At 41.1% G+C, this 20,318-nt stretch overlaps 2 protein-coding genes and 1 long non-coding RNA gene across 3 annotated transcripts in view; 2 read left to right on the top strand and 1 right to left on the bottom strand.

Moving 5' to 3' along the window:
• mdn1 (midasin AAA ATPase 1) overlaps positions 1 to 1,375 on the top strand; it is a 53,535-nt gene extending 52,160 nt beyond the window's left edge. The window contains exon 102 of the mRNA XM_084000984.1: positions 191 to 1,375. Within this exon, the coding sequence (XP_083857110.1) occupies positions 191 to 376 (186 nt within the window). The 3' untranslated portion in view covers positions 377 to 1,375. The remainder of the gene's footprint in view (positions 1 to 190) is intronic.
• Positions 1,376 to 6,475: 5,100 nt separating this feature from the next.
• Positions 6,476 to 11,441, top strand: LOC311007546 (uncharacterized protein). The gene is made up of 7 exons (XM_084000783.1): positions 6,476 to 6,722; positions 7,975 to 8,098; positions 8,317 to 8,525; positions 8,628 to 8,803; positions 8,912 to 9,056; positions 9,229 to 9,365; positions 10,022 to 11,441. Exons 1-7 carry the CDS (start codon positions 6,674 to 6,676, stop codon positions 11,111 to 11,113), a joined length of 1,932 nt encoding a protein of 643 aa, XP_083856909.1. The 5' UTR covers positions 6,476 to 6,673; the 3' UTR covers positions 11,114 to 11,441.
• A 3,617-nt stretch (positions 11,442 to 15,058) lies between these two features.
• Positions 15,059 to 20,095, bottom strand: LOC311007806. Its single transcript, XR_014596439.1, has 5 exons — positions 19,829 to 20,095; positions 18,546 to 18,600; positions 18,057 to 18,141; positions 17,700 to 17,792; positions 15,059 to 15,528 (listed from the first exon to the last, which is right to left on the bottom strand). It is a non-coding gene; the product is annotated as an uncharacterized lncRNA (long non-coding RNA).
• Positions 20,096 to 20,318: the final 223 nt, after the last annotated feature.

Genomic DNA, 20,318 nt, shown 5'->3' on the forward strand with positions numbered 1-20,318 from the left:
TACTCTTTTATTCTAAATTCGTTTTAAATGGAGTTCTTACTATTCCTTGTATTGTTTTATTTTACTATATTGTCCATGATTAACTATATTGTATTTAGTCGATTGAGGTTGTTGCTTTATAAATCAACTGTGACTTGACTTGAATGTTCACACTATGAGACTAACCCCGCGGTGCTGTGCTCTGCTGCAGGACTCCATCCTGGACATCAAGGTGCCCATATTCAAAGGGCCCGGGGAGCTGCCGGAGATCCGCTCCTACATGGACGAGTTCCCCTTCCCCTTCTACGTCATCCTGCGTGACGTCAACGCCCTGCCCGAGACCCTGAGCGACGCGCTCCGGCAGTGGTTCGAGCTTGTCACGGCGGCAGACCAGTGAAGACCAACAAGAAGCCATCTTTCACGGGAGAAGAGACAGAAGTGGGGGCAGCAACCAACTGCACAATGCCACTCTGCTGCTGCCGGCTTCTCACACCAACACAACACACGAAGCGAAAACACAAAAAGAAAAAAGACGGATGATTTGCCGCTGTACATGTGCCTTTATTTTCTTATTTTTACTGTAGATTTTAGTAGAGTTTAATAGCAACCTTTGCTGTTTTTTCGATCTTTGTTATCAGGGTAATTCTGTTTCTTTTGTAATGTATTGAGGATTGCTTTAACTTGCACGTCTCTGATGAAACGATAGAAACAAAAAAATGTGATTTTCATTGCGTGTGAACCACCTCAGTGAAGAGTCAGTAAATACCTCTGTCCACCTTGTATGATAACACCCCAATCCCCTCTACCCCAACGTTATTTGTTCCTTTGTGTGGACGTTCTAGTCAGTGCTGCAAAGATCATCACATCACTCATTCACCCTGAGTGCGAACACGACAGCAGATGTTCAGAGCTGGGTGTCTGTGCGGAAGAACACCAGAGACCGAATCGTAGCGCATGGGAAAGGTCGTGACCCACGATCAGAGGAAGTCCAAAAAAAAAAAGTGCCTTTGGAGAGGAAGGAGTTCGGCATCTAACTTGAGCCGTCAGGTGAAAGATGGGAGGCGCGGCCACAGCTCTGTAAGGAAATTCCAGTCTCATGTACTTTGAAGCACGGGGTCCTGCAGACCCCACCTGAGAAACAACCCCCCCTCCCCAGTACGACCAGTTTTTGTGGTTTAAAGACGACATATCTGCTGTGTTGATCTTCCATCCATAACTGTGTGAGCTCATCACTGTGTTCTCCGTTAGGGAGTAGGTGTTGACGAAATGTTTATTATCACCCTCTGTGTTTTGTAACGTGGACATACATGTGAGCAGGCGTCGGACATATTTAAAAAAGAGGGTTCCTCCATCGCATCGATCTGTTAAAACACCACACGAATGATCCTGACTGAATAAACAGTTTACAAGGCTGCTCTGACTCCGCCTGAACTCTTTACACATCTGAACGACAGAGACTGAATACTGCATATCGATACCGTATCGATAACGTCTCTGTATATCTTCACGCTGGTCCTGTTGCTCCGGTGCTAATCAGGCACTGGCTCCGAACCAGACCTGGAACCAGCTCGGTGGAAAAGGGGCCACTAGTAGCAATGCTCCTGGCAACAGCCTTGTCTCCCTTCCAGTTGCGGAACTATTTGTGTTGGCGGAGCCAAAGAAATGATTAAATAAACAAACAAATCACAATCCCTTGTAGTTTATTGCTGTTAACTAATAAAATGCTGACGTCTTAAGAAGTATAGAATTGACGTGTTAACAGGTAATGCAATAACGACGTCCTCATTCTCTTCCCCATCCTCACCCCCCCCCCCCCCCTTTACATGTCAACATTACATCTTTAGGCCCTTCAAAAACATACTTCAAAAATCTTTTCAAGTAAAACATTTTTGCTAAATACTGATATTTTAATGGATTGATCTGGTGTTTTCTGGTATTTGTTCTCAGCAGAGCATGTGAGAGCAGAGCTTGACTGGCAAGATTTTGTATGGAACAGGCAGCGGACGAAAACAAAATAGAGTGGAAATTTATCTCCCGCTTTATCCTGCTTAAAATTCACTGATTTCAGTTCACTTCAATTGATTCAATTACTGTTCAGATTATGTAAGGGAAGAGAAGCGAAACGGAACTCATAATGGACTACGATGATGCCAGGTTAGGGTTTAACTGTACAATGCTCCTTTTATTCTTTTCTCTCTTTTTCTGTGGAGCGGACAAAAGAGTGAGTGAGCAGAGCGTAATAAAAGTTGTTGGAGCAGTTAGGAGCAAAGAATGAGCAGAACCAAGTAGAGTGGAGCAAATTGACGGGTCTGTATAGTAGATAGATGAGCATTGAGACTGTTCATCAGGGTAAAATGCAGTGTGACACATGGTTGCTTTTGTAAAAATATTAAATACCTGTTATGTTGTTCCATTCGTGCCCTTCTGTAAAACACCTTTAAAGTACACATTTTGCAGTAAATGATCTAAATATATCAATATTTTCAAACATAGGCTACTTATTACAAAAATATTGCTTAAAGATTTACCTCAGGGGTCCCAGCATTCAGGCACTCTTAAGGATCCACACGTTTCCTGTGGACAAGAGTTACCACTTATATCCAACTGTATTTTAAAGAAAGTTCAGAAGATGACTGGTTAAACAACAGAAATATAATGGCCATATTAATGATTATTTACGTGTATTTCTACTAACCTCACCTCCCTCTGGTTTTCTATTGCTCAACTTTTATCTATACTCCTCTGTAAGCCTGTATCAATTTCTTTCACAACTTTCACCATTGATACAGGAGAACTACATCATCCCAAGTTCATCTGGTCATGAACAGTACCATGTGAATATGGTGACCGGGTACTGCTCCTGCCCACTTGGGATCCCCGGTGGACAGTGGTGCAAGCACCGGAGTGCTGTGGCAAGCGGGTTTGGCATGCATGACAACTTCCCCCGCATTTTGACACCTGCCATGAAGAAGCTGATTGCCACTGGTGAGTTACACCTACTGGCATGTATAATGAGAGATATTAAAGCCCATGGGAAAGGTATGAGTACTGTATGATGGTATAGTCAACAGTTTGTACCCTTGCATTTAATTTTTTAAAATACAACTTTGGCCTGTATTGCATTTTTTAAATATAATTTTTATGACACATTTTGATCTATAGTCTCTTTGTAGTGCAGCTAACGTCTAAAATGTTTTTAACAGGAATGGACATACCTGACGACTGGTTCCAAACCTTGGCACTACCTCACTCTCCTGGAATCATGTCATGTTAGTTTAAACTATTCTGTCAACTGTCAATGCACACAACAATAAAGTCTTATTTTAACTGACTGAAGACTTATTTCAGATCTCATCCTTCCAACATGAGATATCCTTTATGTGTGAATGAAATCTACATTTGTTTACAAGTTTTTTTTTTTAATAACATGCTCTCTCCATCTGATTAGAGTGGGATATTTAAACCCCCCAAAACACATTCCATTTAGAATGTGTTTTTCACGCAGTGGAGTGGATATGGAACTAGAAGCTGGAACAAGTAACACTTTGCAAACTGTGCCATTTGTGTTCATCTTTGGCACAGTAGTCTTCTAGGCTATAACCTACTGTCTGATGCCTCCAATGCAACTGGACTTGCTGTCATGTATTGTGTTATAACACTGGAGTTACCAGTAGGTGGTGCTGCTTGCTGTTACAAGTACACTCTATGGTGGTCTAAAACCACAACAACAACACAATGTTTAGACCTTTTTATATGATAAAAAGGTCTAAACATTGTTCGGTCTGCTACAAGCCTAACTTAAGGAATTGAGTCAAATACACTAATACGTTTTTGTTGACGCTTTAAATCACTCAAAAAGGCAGAGGTGGGAGAAAGTCCCTATGTTGCAAGTCCAAGTAGAGTCTCAAGTCTTTGCTCTCAAGTCTCGAGTAGAGTCTCAAGTCTTTGCTCTCAAGTCCCAAGTCAAGTCCAAGTCCTAAGATTTTTGTTTCGAGTCCCAACCAAGTCCTAAGATTTTTTTTCAAGTCCCAACCAAGTCCTAAGATTTTTGTTTCAAGTCCCAACCAAGTCCTAAGATTTTTTTTCAAGTCCCAACCAAGTCCTAAGATTTTTGTTTCGAGTCCCAAACAAATCGATTATAATCAATGATAAGTAAAGATCATGACCACGCCTCAATTGTTAAAGCAGATATCAGTGGAATGTTTTTGTTAATATAAGTCCTAAATAGTCCTATTTTCCGTCAGCAATCACTTACATGAAGTATTTCAGCCTAAACACGAGTCTCTCCGTCACTCTGCTCTGCTGTAACCCGAGGAGAAAATTTTCCTTGTGGGATACAAGTGTTATCCAATGAGGAGAGAGAACGGCATGAAGGGCTGTGTGTGCAGCCAAGGGATGCGCGTGAATGTGGTGACGTAGCACGAGGACCAATTGATGCCTGACAAGGGCGGGGGCTGCTAACTCATGGTGCGTTCAAAGAAACTCGTACTTTGTGTTTTTCCTTCCTGTGAAGTCATACCAGTTCGATCTGGTACGAGTTCACGGGTCGGAAGTTACGAGTGGCCGTTATAGGGAACTTTCACAGACAACAGGATGGTAAAAACACGAGCTACGGGTTACCTGGAACGCTACCAAGTCGTAGTTGTGACTTGAAGCTGTAACTTACGGTTTCAAAAGCCTGCCTTGAACGCAGCATTAGCCGAAACGGCCGTGAAGCTGATATCTGCTTTAAGTTGTTTATATTTTATTGTTAATGTTCTGCCACTTATTCATCTGTTTATTTTTTATTAATATTCTATTGTGATATGCTTTGTCAATATAAGCACTGCCTTCTCATGCCAATAAAGCTATTTAAAATTGACGTACAGTAACACGCCAGAAATCTTGTGTGATCAAACGTGATCTGACGTAGTCTGTTGTTGGTAGCCATGGTGCATGGCCATGGAGCCGTTAGCCACACTGGTTTGTTATGCTACGTGTGCTGCAGTCAGCTCGCTTCTTTATTGGTTACATTCAATTTCAAGTCACATTCCGCAGAGCCGGTGACTCGAGATGGTCGGCTTCCCCCACACACATGCCGACTTTTGATCCAAACGGTCATGATTGTTGCGACCAACAATCGTAAATACTGGACATGTTCAATATTTACGATTGTCGCCACCGACCGTTTTACGAGCCGATCGTTGGGAGAATTTAAATCTTAACACACCACACACCACAGGAGAATCTCATAAAATACTCTTAAAGGAGCATTATCGCAAATACAGCAGTAATAGCATAAAACAAACTGAAATATGCAAAAGATGGGTCGGGGGGAGCCATAACTAAATTTACAAAAAAAATCGCCAACAGTATAGTGTCCGTGGGGCAAATGCAGCATTTGTCTTTGTTATGATTCAAGCCGGCCCGGCGCTTGCTGCGTTCAATTGCACTCGGAACTCGCAAATCCGACCTCCGAACCGGAAAAATGCAACAGTAAATAGTAATGTAGCAGTGTTAGGCTGCTTACAGTCACTGAATCGTCCCACTGCGGTCTGCACGTCACACCAACGATTGTACATTTGTAGGAGGAAGTTGCAGTTGCTGTTGTTGCCGTTGTTGTGGTTGTGCGCGAGTAGAGCTGCCGCTTCCACTAGCAGTTTTCTTTTTCCTTTCCCGCGATTGCACGTTCATTCAGCCTGGTGAGGGAGGAGGAGGGAGGAGGGGGGAGGGGGGAGGAGGGAGGAAGAGGGAGGGGGGAGGAGGGAGGAGGAGGGGGAGAAGGGGAGGACTAAACGAGGCTCCTCTCTCTCTCTGACAGCTGCCCACTTGTTTATATCTGATATGCTCCGCCTGGCTCCATCTAGTGGCCGAATTAAGAATTTGGATTTGCGATAATGCTCCTTTAAGAGCCAAGATAATCGGGTGATTTTTGTCTTTGGTCCGAAGGGGGAAAATCGGGGCAAAATCAGCCAGATTATCTTTATGTGTGTGGTAGGAATTAGTGTGTTGGCATTAATTATAGCCTACACAGCCAAGACTGATAACAGGAGTGGGTTCTATAGGAACATCTCTGGCTGGCTGCTACAGTATAACATTGATGTAACACTTTTTTAAATATTTTAATATTTGTGCTTGCTGCTTGTGACTTGACTTGAATTCAAGTCAAGAGGGTTAAGTCCAAGTAGAGTCTCAAGTCTTTGCTCTCAAGTCCAAGTAGAGTCTCAAGTCTTTGGCATCAAGTCCCAAGCGAGTCCAAGTCTTTTTTTGATTTGATCAAGCAAGTCTTAAGTCATCAAAATCGGGACTCGAGTCCAAGTCAAGTCTCAAGTCTCAAGTCCAAGTCCACACCTCTGCAAAAAGGTATTGGACTGTGAATTGGTTCTCATCATGTTTTTCATATCCTGTAGGTAGGCCACCACCTTCACACACACGCACGCACACACGCACACGGTACGGCACAGGTGCAATGTTCACAAACGAGTGAGGTCACATTCCTTCGTCATTCACGGAACCTGTTGTACAGGAATCTCACACTGAGCAGAAATCATTAAGTTTTACCGGTGGCGCGGAGCTTGATCTTTATTTACTTCCTCTTTGTGTTTCTCGGCATGTGTGTTTTTAAAACCACTTTCTTGGTTCGTCTTGGGGGACTTGTACGGTCTGATGACAGGTGAAGCCGACTAGCAGGGGACACGACACCCTCCGCTCAGAGATGTGGAAAGTGTTCATTGTTTTTAACCTGGGTGTCCTTCACCACACAGGTATGACAGCAGAAAACTGCTTTTTCTTTCTTTCTTGGGCACGTCACGCTTATGTCGTAAAGTTGTTTCGAAGTAACGAAACCGTGTGTGTGGCTACATTTACAGTTTTTCTCCATTGGTTTGGCTCATTTTGAGAAATTACATTCTCAAAACTCTAAGATAATTTGGCAAAACAGTGCTACAGTTCAGCACAACACCATATATCATATCACTTGCAAAAGCGCATATCTCCCTCAAAACAGTTCACTCATGTGTCAAAACTAAATTTCCTTCTCATACAAATAACCAGTGCCCCCAAAATGAATCGTTCCTTTGGCATTGTTTGAGCACTGCAAGTAAATGTCTAATGTTATGTCACTGTGGCAGAGGACCTTTGAAATATGACCACCTCTCAGTCCTTCATTGTTACTGTAGGTTTTTTTTGTCTAGCTAACAGAATACAATTGTGTATAAAACTGAAAAAAAAAAAAAAAAAAAAAAAGATTTTATAGTAACAGAATCCTCCAAGGTTTGACATCACACATTGCGCTCAAACTGCCAGGGAAAGGTAGCCATTTTTATCCACACATAAAGTAACTTCCATACATCAGTGTTAAAGAAAATGTATACAGCATAATACTGTAATATAAACACATAAACAAAAACAAGGAAAATTATATGTAGCCTACTACATTGCTGTAAATAAATGGTATTCCTGGGATTATCTTTTTGATTTTGACAACTGAACAGACTCTTGTGCATGTGATGACTTATAGAATGAAATGAGGCTGACATGTTTTGAGAGAGATCAACCATTAGACTGAGAATCAACAATCAGTTTAGATCGACAAGATCTATTCACTTGGAAATTGTGCTAACTGCAGGCTATCTGTACTTAATCATTTGCAAAGATGTACGAAGACATTTGCAATGAATGAGAAATACAATTCTGTTGTGAACAATTGCCAAGTGGTTTGGAGATTTGTCCATGTTGTTTTGAGAATGTAATTTCGGTTTCAAAAAATGAGCCAAACAAATGGAGAAAAAACTGTAATATGCTAGGGACAGAAATGGCACTCATTTGCCAAACATGTTTACAGCGCACTTTTTATGTGAGGAATTTACTGGTATTTTTGTGGCACTACAAACACATAGTGGTTGATGGATCAGTCACTCATCCTACAAAATTACATTACACTCTAAAAAGTGTACATGACCTCTGCATGTCATAGGCTATCTGTCTCCCTCTCAAATGTCTGATGTTTCTCCGTAGTCTCGTCCTCTCCTCCCAGTCCCACCAGTGTCAACTTCTCCTCAGTGAACCTTAGGAATCTTGTGCAGTGGTTACCAGGAAATGGCACACCGGCAGACACACACTTCACAGTGCAGTATGCAATGTAAGGTTGAATTGAAAAAATACCTTGAAGAAAATATGTTCTTTTAATGAAAGTGTAGGCTACTTGGAACCGATTATTGTCTACAATCTGTTCATTTTATGGTGCAATACTCTAAAGGCAGGATCAGACTTTGCCTGGTCAAAGTTGAGAATCATGTTTTATTAAGAGTGTTTTCAGCAATTGAGAGCAGTCAACATCCTGTTTTTCCACTCTACTAGTTATGGAGATAGCGTGAAAGGAAGTAAAGGAAACCGGGTGCATTGGAGGGCAGTGCACCAGTGCACTGACATAGCACGGAGATGGTGTGATCTGAGCAATGAGACTTGGGATCAGGAGCAGGGATACTACGCCAGAGTTCGTGCTGTGGGGAGGAGAGGAAGTTCCAAATGGGTCTTGACAGGGAGGCGATTCGACCCAAAGACGGACAGTAAGTTAAAGTGGCATTCAAACTTTTTGAAACATCAATTTAAAATATTTTAAATTGACTAAAAACAAAACAAAACAAAACCATGCATGTCTACCTGTTTAGCTAGTTTTGGCCCTCCAGTGGTTTCTGTGGAAGTAGAGGACAACAATGCCATCATCACTCTGAAGGGACCTATGAGATATCAGCCTGAAAACCACACAGCAGGCATTTCCATGGCAACATTATACCCTCAGATGACTTACAGCCTGTTCATCCAGAATTCCCGTCGCAACCAGATAGTGAGTTGGAATAGCTATATAAAAGGCCTGCTCTCACCTTGTTTTTCTGTACCCCTAAACCAGTTATGGACTCATCTGCTATTTGTGTGCTTGCTTGTATTTATTTAGCATCATTTCCCAATGGTCTCCAATCCATACAATTATCGTCGGATGGACCATGACACAGAGTACTGCTTCCGTGCCAAGGCAAGTTTGGCCTCCCTGCCCGTCCTGTGCCAGTCCTCTGAATGGCACTGCATAACCACACCTAAAGGTACAGAAACATTGCTGCAGTCTACAAAATAGTGTTTTTAGCTTTATATGAAGACATACTGTACTGTATCTTCTACATAACTACCGATGTAGTTTTGAAGATTCTCACATAGTATTCCCTATATGAACCTTTAAACACGTTTGTGTGACATGTTCCTGATTCCTGCCTCCAGATCCTGTGACTGACCAGCTGCAGAGGGCAGTTTGGGGTATTGTTGTTCCATCTTTGTGCATATGTGTGCTCGTGGTGGTCGGCTACTTTCTCCACAACTACCTGGTGGGAAAAGGACAGAAGAGCCCTGGTACACTGGTAATGCACTGTAAACATGTATACATTCATGCACATGCTGGCAAGTGAACCACAACTTGTCAAATCGTGCTTTGTGATTACTGCAAAAAAAATGTAATGATTTAGGGTTATGCAGAGAGTATTTAATTAATTACAAAAAGATAAGTTTTATCTTAATTATGCTGCAGTTTTACCTTAATTAAACAGCTTCAGAGTAATTTTGATGGTTGAATAAATGACTTGGGACTGGGACAAAAAGCAACCCTGCAAGATCAGAGCCTCCGACCCGGGGTCCCAGCTCTTGTCTTGGCAGCACAGCGACACAAACGGGCCCACGTAACCCATAATCTCTTGTTTATGACAGATAAGACTACACAAACATACACATTTTAACGTGTATATGATAAATAACGTTATACACTTCTCCATGGATTGCTTTCTCGCCGGCTTCGTTGAAAACAAATGCACATGAAGGAGAGGAGGGTTAGCAAAACAGTGGGAAAGCACCTGGACGTACATAGTTCCTCTTTAAAGAACCAGTTGAAGAACTGGTTTAATTTCTAGTGTCTAAGTGGTACAGTATGGAACAAATAATGAATCCTGTTTCATGACATGTAAGATAAAGAAGGATAATTGTCAGTCTTTGAATGCCACACTTTTTCTCATTAAATCTCCAGAACCAACATTCCTTTCACTCTGGTGTCACCACTCCTACTTCTTTCCCTCCCGAGAAGCTCAACCTCATCCTCATCATCGAAAGCAACTCACCATCCGGCATTGGCACTGCCATATCAGATGCTGCATGCCCTGAGCAACACAACACAGGTCCCCCTCCATACGCTTCCCAGAATCCTGGAACACCTGCAGAGCCTGATGATTTGTCCGTTGACTACGGCTTTGTTGTATCGGCTCCTAAAATCAATGACAAAGAAGAGGAGGCAAGAGAGAGGCAGGACAGAGGAGACAACTCTTCATGGGCAAGTTCTTATCTCTCACAGGGGTCACCCCACACATCCATGCAAACACAGAGAGAGGTGAGCACACTAGTACAGGCACAGGCACTGGCATCAGTTTTGCTGACCCAAATTCAGGGGTCGTTACTCTCTTTGCAGGGAGCAATGAAGGGAGAGGTGGACAAAGACTGCCCAGGTTTATTTCCAACCAGAAACAACCAAGCTGGCCTCATCCACGTTCCACTACCAAATCATCAAACAAAAGAGGAAGAAAGAAAAGGGGAGATTGATGGAAAAGTCAGAGTAAGAACAGATAGAAAGGTAAATGGAGTTGTAGAGGAAGAAAGCGAGAGTGAGAAAATAGCGCTCTTGTCTGCTTGTGCGTCCAAGAACATCAATTACATCCCCAATCCCCACGATGCCCCATCAGATATCTTACCAAAAGACTACGTTCTGAGTCTAGCAACAGCAAACAGTAGAGAGACAGACAACGATAAGGAGGAGGAGGAGGGAACTTTTTGTATTAATTGGGATCCTGAAACTAGGAAACTACTGCTGCCAGAGATGGTGGACTTCAAAAAGCAAGGAGGCTTGGGAGGGTTGATGCAGGGATTGGAAGGCAGTGAAGACAGGATGGGAGGAGAGGAGGGGAAAGTGAATGCCACGAAGAGCGTGTTGAAGTTAGAAAATGTGTTTGTCAGACGAGGATCTGAGGAGGAGGTGGAGGCACTGAGGGAGATAGAAAGAAGGAGAGAAACAGATGGTGAGGTGGATATTTTGACCAAATGGGATTTGGTGATCCCGCTGGATCAGTAGACCTTCATCAATATTATCTACCTCAATATTACAAAAACACTCTGCCTCCTCATTAGGCATGGGCTGGAAAGAGATTTTGACGGTATGATAACCTTAAGCAAAAATATTACGGTTTCACGTTATTGCGTTGTAGCGCTAAAATGTGTTATTTTGAAAAGTCTGGGTTTAAAAAAAAAAAAAAAAACGTTTCCAGTGAACAGAGTCTTCTATTTAAACAACATATATAATATTTGGAACATGGTAAACGTGTATCAAGTTAAAATAAATAATAAAATAGATAATTAAATTCTTTCAAATAAGTGCAGTCCTTTAAGGGAGGTGAGACACAATAGCTTTTAGTGGTTTTGAAACCGTGACTCTTCATACTGTGGTGTTCCTTGACCCCAACCCACCGGACTATGCCTACTACTCACTTAGTAAGTAGTAGTAGTAGTAGTAGTAGTAGTAGTAAGGTTACCTTTATATCTCTGAAAGTTGCTGCCTTATCATCACAGTCTAGTTTACTGATTAACTCACTAATCACTATGAAGAAATCATATTATATCACCTCAGTGTTTGGGATGATATTAATTGCGTTCTTATTTATTGATAGCTATTGATAGTCTATTAAAAGATAGCTACTTTAATTGTATTCTTGTGTTTATTTTCTTTCTTTTTTCTTGATTAAATTATGTGCAATGTAAATGTAAATCACGTTCACCCTGGCCATGATACTTGAGATCTCATCCCAACAGAGCACTAACAGAATGTTTCTGGACGAGACACATAGTCTGACTCCTGGTTCTTCATAATCAACATCAAAACTCTTTGGACAGTATTTCTCATTTAATAAGTAGCAATTATTCTGTATTGATTTGCTGTCAGTGTATTGTATGAAGGAAATTCTGATGGGTAGAGAAACAGGAAAGTTTTCTTTTGTTTATAAATATTAACACGGTTATGCACAACCACTTTTGTACCTCCGTTATTCAGAAGAATGATGCATGAATTATGTTTAAAGGGAATTGAAGGAAATAGTTTTGGTATTTTGTTAGTATTTCTCTTTTTATATTTCTTTTTGTAGTTCTGTCTGAATGAAATAATCAAAATGATATATGAAGGACGCTGTAAACATACAGCTGTGTAGCCTACTGACAATGTCCCCTCAGCAACTACCAGCATTGTCTCATTGTCTAATGTAAAATCTCTGTAGGAAGGGGAGCTTTAACACAACTCAGGCTGCAATATAAGTTTGATGCCATGTATTTTGTTAAAAAGTTTTTTACTTATTTTGTATGTTACAAGATAGAATCATTGTATATTCAAAATGAATAATAAAGTGAAAAATAAAATGTATTTCATCTATTCTATTTGATGTTTACAAAGTTAAAGGCCACTCATTCTTTTACTTGTATTTCCTTTTCTTAGAGGTTGTACCTTTGCCAGCATTTCTTCAGATACTTTAACTCTTTAACTTAAGGAAATGTTGGCTCTCCTGTCCATACTGTTTAACTTCTAATACTGACACCATCTTAGGCTAAATCAAGAGACATCTGCTGGTCGAACTGCAAAAAGCCAGAAAGAAATGTACTGCAAGAACAAAACCAAAGACACTCCCCAATAGCCTATCTTGCATCTGATATCATCTCCTGACAAAACTTTCTCATTCACTGACCTTATCGAGCCTATTACATAGGCCACTATTATTGTCTAGTCATTTATTTGATTATTTGCCTATAATGTTAATTGCAAGACATACATTTGATAGCCTGTTACAACCTAAAAAAGATTGTGTGTGGCCATATAGCCTAATGCATTAACCATAAAAGTCTTCAATGATCTTTTTTTATTATTAGGCTGTGAAACTGACTGTAGCTACTGTGTTATAATACACTATACAAAATATGAAAATGAATCCACGTGTTTCAGGAGGTGTGAATAGTCTTGTATGGTTTGTAAAACCTTAATCTTTGATGAAGCTCCTACTAGCAAGCTAACTTGGCTCTGAAAAGTAGCCTAGGCCTATTGAACTATTAGAAATAGGCTATATTGTTACATAAAAAGCCAGATAAACTGTAAATAATGAAGTAGATGAGTCATTCTATAATTAGGGGTACATGTCATGTCCTTCGGCTTTGGTCATCAACTATAAATTCTTTGCTAAAAGTGTATTATTTATTTGTATTATGTATTGTATTATATTATTTATTTGTAGTATGTAATTACTAATTTTATGTCAGGGCACATTTCCCTTTCATTTGATATGAAAATCCAACAGATCCCATCATTTATTTCTTGTTAAAAATGCATATTCTGTGCTGAAATAGCTGTTTTTGGGATGTCCAATTTGCGAAGTACAAAGTTTTGCTCTTCAGGAGAACACAAAAAAAATAGTTATTCAAGAACAGTGAAAAAACACAAGAAATGTGTTTTTAAAAGTATTTTTTGCTTGAATGTACACTAAATCATTCATTTAGTGAGTGTCCGAGAAGTCAACCGTGTTACCAATTGACCCCTTCCCCAATAACCAAGCAATGGTTCACTCCCAAGTCCAAAGTCCAACATCATGTGATGCCACTTTTCTTTTTGGAGGGAAACTTGAAGATACTATGGTAAATTTCTACTCCTCCTCTTCAATATTTTCTCAATATTAGGGTGTGCGCATAGAGCGGGTTAATTGACCATCAACTGTGTTACCAACATATTCTTTTGAACTTTCTTTAGTTGCTATATTGACAAATATGTAGGGAAAGTGTATAAAAACATGAGTTAATTAAGGTCATGTGGTGATGGATCAGAAGTCTGCAGTTAGCACAAGGCCCCAAAAATGGCTGAAATGTCAGCCCGTGTTACCTGTCAACCGCACAGTTGAAACAAAGACGGTTTATAAACCAAGACCTTTCATGAGAGTCAGCTTCCTGTATGCATGTCACGTGGGCTTCTGCACGGCCACGCCCCTTTAGAGAGACCAGAGGCAGCTTGGAGTGTATTGATTCCTATGGGACAATTTAATGTGAACACCGATTATGGTCGGGCCTTTCTCCCCACGGTCACTGAAGCAAAATTTGGACTCATTTTTCACAAGCCACATCTCTTCTGAACAGTTTGACACCAAAATGGTAATTTTCAGACGGAGAGATCCGGAGAAAATCCACTTTGTTCCAGACCTGTCTCTGTCTCTACGACACACTCTCGCGAGATTTGGCACAGATCTCCTAGGCAACGTCAAACAAACGGCCGCGAACTCCCGTGAAAATGATTTAAATTATTTTTGGCATGCTAAATATGACTGTTAGTAGTGTAAATATTTAATGTTATCATAAGAAAATATAAATATCTCACTTTCATCTACCTACAAATTGTATAAATCCACACACACACGATCACAGACGAGGTGGGGTGACGGTTGGCCACGCCCACTTAGAGAGACAGGAAGTGTAAACCATTTCATATCATTGGAGCAGCCGCTCATGGAGTATCTTTCCATTTATTGAATATCTTTGGTTGAAAGGGAGTAACACGGTTGACATTGTTGGGAGTTTCAACTGTATACTGCTGTCAACCGTGTTACTGTGTGTTACGTGTGTTTTTTTGTCATAAATGTTTAAAATACTCTGATAAACTGTAACAAAGACGATTGGGGCTCTCTCTGGATAGCAAAAGGAGTCCGCCGCGGACCCGCCGCGGATGTAACGCGGCTTCCGGAACGGACCCGCGAAACGGACCCGTATCGGAGTCCACTTGCTCTCCGTGACGGATCCGCTACGAAGGCGGATCGCGGACCCGTCCTGGATCCGCGCTGCATCCGGTCCGCATCCGCGATTTAAATCATACCTCCGCGGCGGGTCCGTTCGGGGCCCGCAAATCCGCCGCGGATCCGCAACGGACTCATAATAACCCTCTGGCCCGGATCCGTTTGGGACCCGCAACGGACTTATAAAATACCTCTGGCCCGGGTCCGTTCGGGACCCGCAAATCCGCCACGGATCTGCAACGGACGCAAAAAAAACCTCTGGCCCGGATCCGTTTTGGACCCGTTCATCATTTTCAAAATCTCCATAAAATAGCTTAAACTATAACTATGACTAGCCTAGACTTCTACACCAAGCTTAAATCTGCATTGCCTTGCATTTTTAACCCAACACTATTGTCAATATACAGAAAAGGTTCAAGTCAAGACATCAATTTACTGTACGAAATGAGGCTACAACTTCAATGAAATGTGAAGCTAAAATATCAGAAAATGAATAACTGGTGAACGACAAGAAGTTCAATACAAATATTGTTTATTCTTTTAAAGTACATGCTACTGGGGTTCTCGCGTGGATGGAGGCGGGACACGTCTCCTCGCTGCACAATCTGCCGCAAGGTGGATGGCGTGTTTGGTCACCTCGTCATCTGTGGCTGACCTGTCACTGTATTTTTTCTTACAGCACCTGTAATCAAACAGACAGATATATAGGGAGTCAAGGTCATACCATGTTTAATTTCGAGCAAAAAGAAAAAAAGACATCAAACGTTAAAAAAAAACAAAAAAACAGCTGATCGCTTTTGTGACAGGGTGAGGGTAAATAAACACAGCTGATGTGAGCGCAGACCTGTCAAAATGCCCTGTCCTGCGTCAGGTGTAACTTAACTCATTGAGTGCCAGACCTTTTATAAAATGGTCAGTGCCAGGTGCCAGCGTTTTGGGGCATTTTGAGTAATATGTCAAGACCCAGAGAGTATTTTGTACTATGACTCTGAAAACACCAAACAGCTCAAAGAAAAGAGGAGACTCTCTATTTAACTAGGGAAAAACCATTTGTTTGTACCTTGTTCCATTCTTGATTTATCTTAAGTTGAATAGAGCCTGGTTGCACCAAAAAGACCACTTTTTTTCTAGAAAGCTGAGAAAAATGCATTTTTGTGAAAGAGAGTCTCTCAAGAAAAATAGTGATTTATCCGTTTTAATTTTGGCTTCAAAAATATGTAAGACATCTGAAAATTTCATTTCACATGTTTTTTAGCTGTAGTTTATCGCGTGTCCTCCCGCATAAAGCCGCAATATACCGGAGCTCCTAAAAAAAAAAAAAAAAAAAAAAAACGCTACGTGCGGCAGAGCTGAAAACAGCTGAGTTCTCCTCTACTACAGCTGAACAGCTGACATGTGGTCAAGACGTACAGAGACCTGTCACACTGTCACCTAAACTTCAACCTCAGACTGTCTGCTTCCTAGATGATCACACAGGGAGAGCATGAATGTGTGATGAGTTGTGTTACAGAGTCCTGTATCAATGTTTAGGCTTATTCGTCAGTGCTTTATGTTGTCATGATAATTAATAGGCCTATATGCTGAGAAATAAGATTGTAAATAAAACAAATCCTACAGGGAAGACCAATTTATGTTTAACGAATCAAATATTGTTTTGGTCATAGTAACTGATAATAAATAGGCTATGTTTAATTCTCTCTCTCACACTTTGAGAGTTTGCGGTGCTGACGAATGTAGTCCGGTTAGTTGGCTGGGGTCACGAAAATAAAGCGTTTTACTTCACAAAACAATATGCGTTCAAAAGAGTGATACATTTGCATCACAAAACCGTTGTCCACAAAAAAGTCTGACCTCACAATCGCTTGCTATTTTCTCTCCCTCCGTATCACTGCGCGCTGCCGCCTGTAGACGGCTGTGCGCATTTCCATCAGCTGTTTCATGGAGTTTATTGCTCTGATAGTTCACGTAAATATATCTGATTATGACACAAGTGATGAAGCCATCCCTTGTTTTAGCACAGAGCCAAGGGGAGACCTTTATGAACCTGATGTGATGCTGAACCTCATCAGATGGAGTTAGAACGGGCAGACACAGAGAGGAGGGACAGGGAAGCAACAAGCTGAAGTTAGACCACAGCTGCAGCTGTGACAGACAGGGTGACCGGGTGATGATCAGTAATGCAGCGCAGTCCGTGATTGAAGATCAGCCCGACAAATGTACACACACTTTCAGGACGATTATTTTTTCTTGCCGTTATAAAATAGCGAGCCTACACACCAGCCACGTCCACTCTGTTAGCTGGCTCAGCTGACCGGTGGTCAGATGGTGGTTAGATCTTCACATGTTGAACAAAGTGCATCCAAACGCCAGGCTAAAGAAAGAGCGAAGATCCTCTGACAGCTGCAGGTGAGCTACACGTCAGCTGGCTGCAGAGGAGTGCTGTTCTTTTTTCTTTTTCCAGCAGCACCATCCTTGGAGGTGATGCACGCTGTCTGTCTGTATATTTGTTGGTCTGATCTTCCACCATGGACTGCGCTGCAACGATCACTCTTCTCTGCTCTAACCTCTTTCCTACAGTCTATGGAACTCCATCTGATGAGGTTCAGCATCACATCAGGTTCATAAAGCTCTCCCTTTAGCTCTGTGCTAAAACAAGGGTATAGATAGATATCAAAAGACCCGAACTATCCCTTTAATGAAAAATAAACACACACTTTGATATTAAGATCACTACCATATTATCCTACAACTTAGCTGACTGTAAAGTAATTACAATGAGTAGATGTTTTAAAGTTTATATAAAATACGAAAGATAACATCTCAACATACTAAGCCTAAGTAATAGCTACTTACCACATACTCTCTCAATAGATTCTCCGGGTCCTCATTCAGGTAAACGCAGAGGGTCTTTAGGACGCATTCTCTTCCCAGATCCACGTCGTCATCCTACGGCAGAAAAGCAGAGGCACAAGTTGTGTTGTTTGAGTTCATGTCTGTGACAAAATTCTCATTTGTCCTGGTAAAAGGCATTTTTGTCTTGAAGACAATCAGTTGTTACACCCCCAACCCAGAGAATATATTTACTTCATCCATTGGTGCAATGATGCCCCCTATTTCTTTTTCATTACTGAGTAATTGTTTAAAAATAATATACATAAATGAAAAAAAACAATAAACTCAGAAAACAACAAATGATTTAGTAATACTCACCACTACTGCAGAGCCTTTGACACAGCACCCTGAGACATGTCAAATATTGCACAGCAACTGAACACCCTTTACACTGCCACATTCACTAGAGAAAGAAAGACAAATGGAAATTGGTTTAGTTTGTGGTGCCATATTATTTTGTGTTGTAATGAAGACTGATTATTAGACATATCTCTCCAAAATAGTTTCAACAAAAAAATGAACATTAGAATCTTAAAGGCAATAGGACTTGCAGTAATTATCTTTACTCACAATGTTAAAAAAGGAATAATATCATAAAAGAAGGTCAGACAACAAATGTAGCCTACAGGGACATCGATCTGCATCACCTGTTACAACAGAGCTGCGCAAAAGAGAAAAAGTGATCGCCCCCGAGAGCATTGTAATCATATCGGTTAACAAGCGTTGGTTATCATCAGTCAGAAAAAAAATTCAAAATGTGCATCCCTAAAACCAACAAAAGCAATTGAATAGTAGGCTAATACTCACCACTACACAGCAGCACCCAGAGACATGTCAAATATTGGCCTGGCTGGAGGATTATCTACACAGTAAAAATAGAAAAAATGTTGAAAAAAAGTCAAGTATGTGGGTGTGTAGACAACATAAACTCAAGGCAGGACATAGAAGACACAAAATAGCTAACTTTAGTTGACTTAAGCTTAGCAAAAATGACAGCCCTCATTATTTAAAAAAAAAAAGTTAAAAAAAAAAAAAGAAAAGCTGTGTGCCCGCCCCTCCTCCCCAGCGAATTAAACATAGCCTATTTATGACCTAAACAATATCTGATTATATTTGATTCATTAAACACAAATTATTGGTCTTTCCTGCTTGATTTACAATCTTGTTTCTCAGCATACGTTATATTAATCATCATAAAGCACTGACAAGCTTAAACATTAATATTGCCAGTGTGCATGGCATGTGTGAGTGTGTTTGTACTGCTGCTGTAACTTGTGAATTTCTCCGTCGTGGGATGAATAAAGGCAGAAGGAGTGCTGTTGTACTGTATATCAGCACGGGTGTGCGGCCTCGTGCCTACGACCGAATCACACCCGTGCTGATATGTACAACAGCGCCGTTAGCCGCTCGGCTAGCGAAAAGTCACGGAGAATTAAGACATGAGGAGCAAAGAGAGGCTTAGAAAAGTCATTCTAAACTCCGTAACGTTGGAGTTGGTTGCCCTCTTCATAAACATTACGGTGTTTTTTATTTTTTAAATAAAAGCCGAGCGGCTAACTAGCCGTTAGCGGCTAACTAGCCGCTAACGGCTAACGTTAGTTAGTTTTAAAGAAAAGAAAATAATTATTTAAAAAAAAACACCGCATTGTGTATGAAGAGGGCGACTCGTAATTACTGGGAGTCGGAACACAGGGCATAGCCTACTTAAATCGAGGAAATGGGAGGTCGAGGTCGGAGAAATAGCAGCTAAGTTACCGCTAGCATAGGCTAACGTTACACAGCATAACAGCTGCGATACATTAAAACAGATAACCATAACGTTACCAAATAACAATGTGTGTTTTTTAGTCACACAACCACAACATATTCTCCCGAAATTGCTATCCCATTTTAAAACAAAATAGCTACAGACGTGCATCATCACATCTCAGCTAGAAGCTAACCTAGCCTGTTGCACAAAACTACAAAAGTTCTAACAGTGCTAATATCAAACAACGTCATTACAAGCATTAATATACATGACGATTAAAAACACAAAGGCCAATGCTTACTGTGAATGTCGCAATACATCAATAAATCAATAAACTTACTAGAGGCTTCAGCACAACCGTGTCCCAGCAAAGAAAGATGACTCCTCTAGTCTTGGCTCGGTGTGGACTACTGTGTTCGACCGTTACAGTAAAGGCGCGTCCGTGTCCACACATCCGACACGGGTCCGTTCGGGATCCGCTGTTTGACGGTAGAATAACGGCTCTGCCTGGAGGCGGGGCTGATCCTCTAGGCGGCGCCCAAACGAATGTGACAGTCACGCGGGTTTGGTGACTTGAATGCGGATCCGCGTCGGAGTCTCCTGCTGTGTGGGATATATTACATAAATATGGTGAATATTTCTGAATTCAGTGTTTTCAGTGGATTTATGTGGAAAAAAGATCCATCCTTCATGGTAATATCTCACAGAATTGACATGATAAAGCTCAAAATTCATAAAATCCAATTAGTTGAACAAACAACCTCAAACCCCTTGGTGAGTGGACCTGAAAGCTTTCAAGAAAATGTGTTATCAAATCTGTACTTCACACA

Source organism: Trachurus trachurus (assembly GCF_905171665.1).
Source record: "Trachurus trachurus genome assembly, chromosome: 24".
NCBI lineage: Eukaryota > Metazoa > Chordata > Actinopteri > Carangiformes > Carangidae > Trachurus > Trachurus trachurus.

Excerpts from the sequence above, each read along its gene's own strand:
- LOC311007546 (XM_084000783.1), top strand. The coding sequence starts at position 6,674 with ATGTGGAAAGTGTTCATTGTTTTTAACCTGGGTGTCCTTCACCACACA. Across the intron at positions 6,723-7,974 it reads GGGTGTCCTTCACCACACAG|TCTCGTCCTCTCCTCCCAGT; the intron begins GTATGACAGCAG and ends GTTTCTCCGTAG. Across the intron at positions 8,804-8,911 it reads ATTCCCGTCGCAACCAGATA|CATCATTTCCCAATGGTCTC; the intron begins GTGAGTTGGAAT and ends GTATTTATTTAG.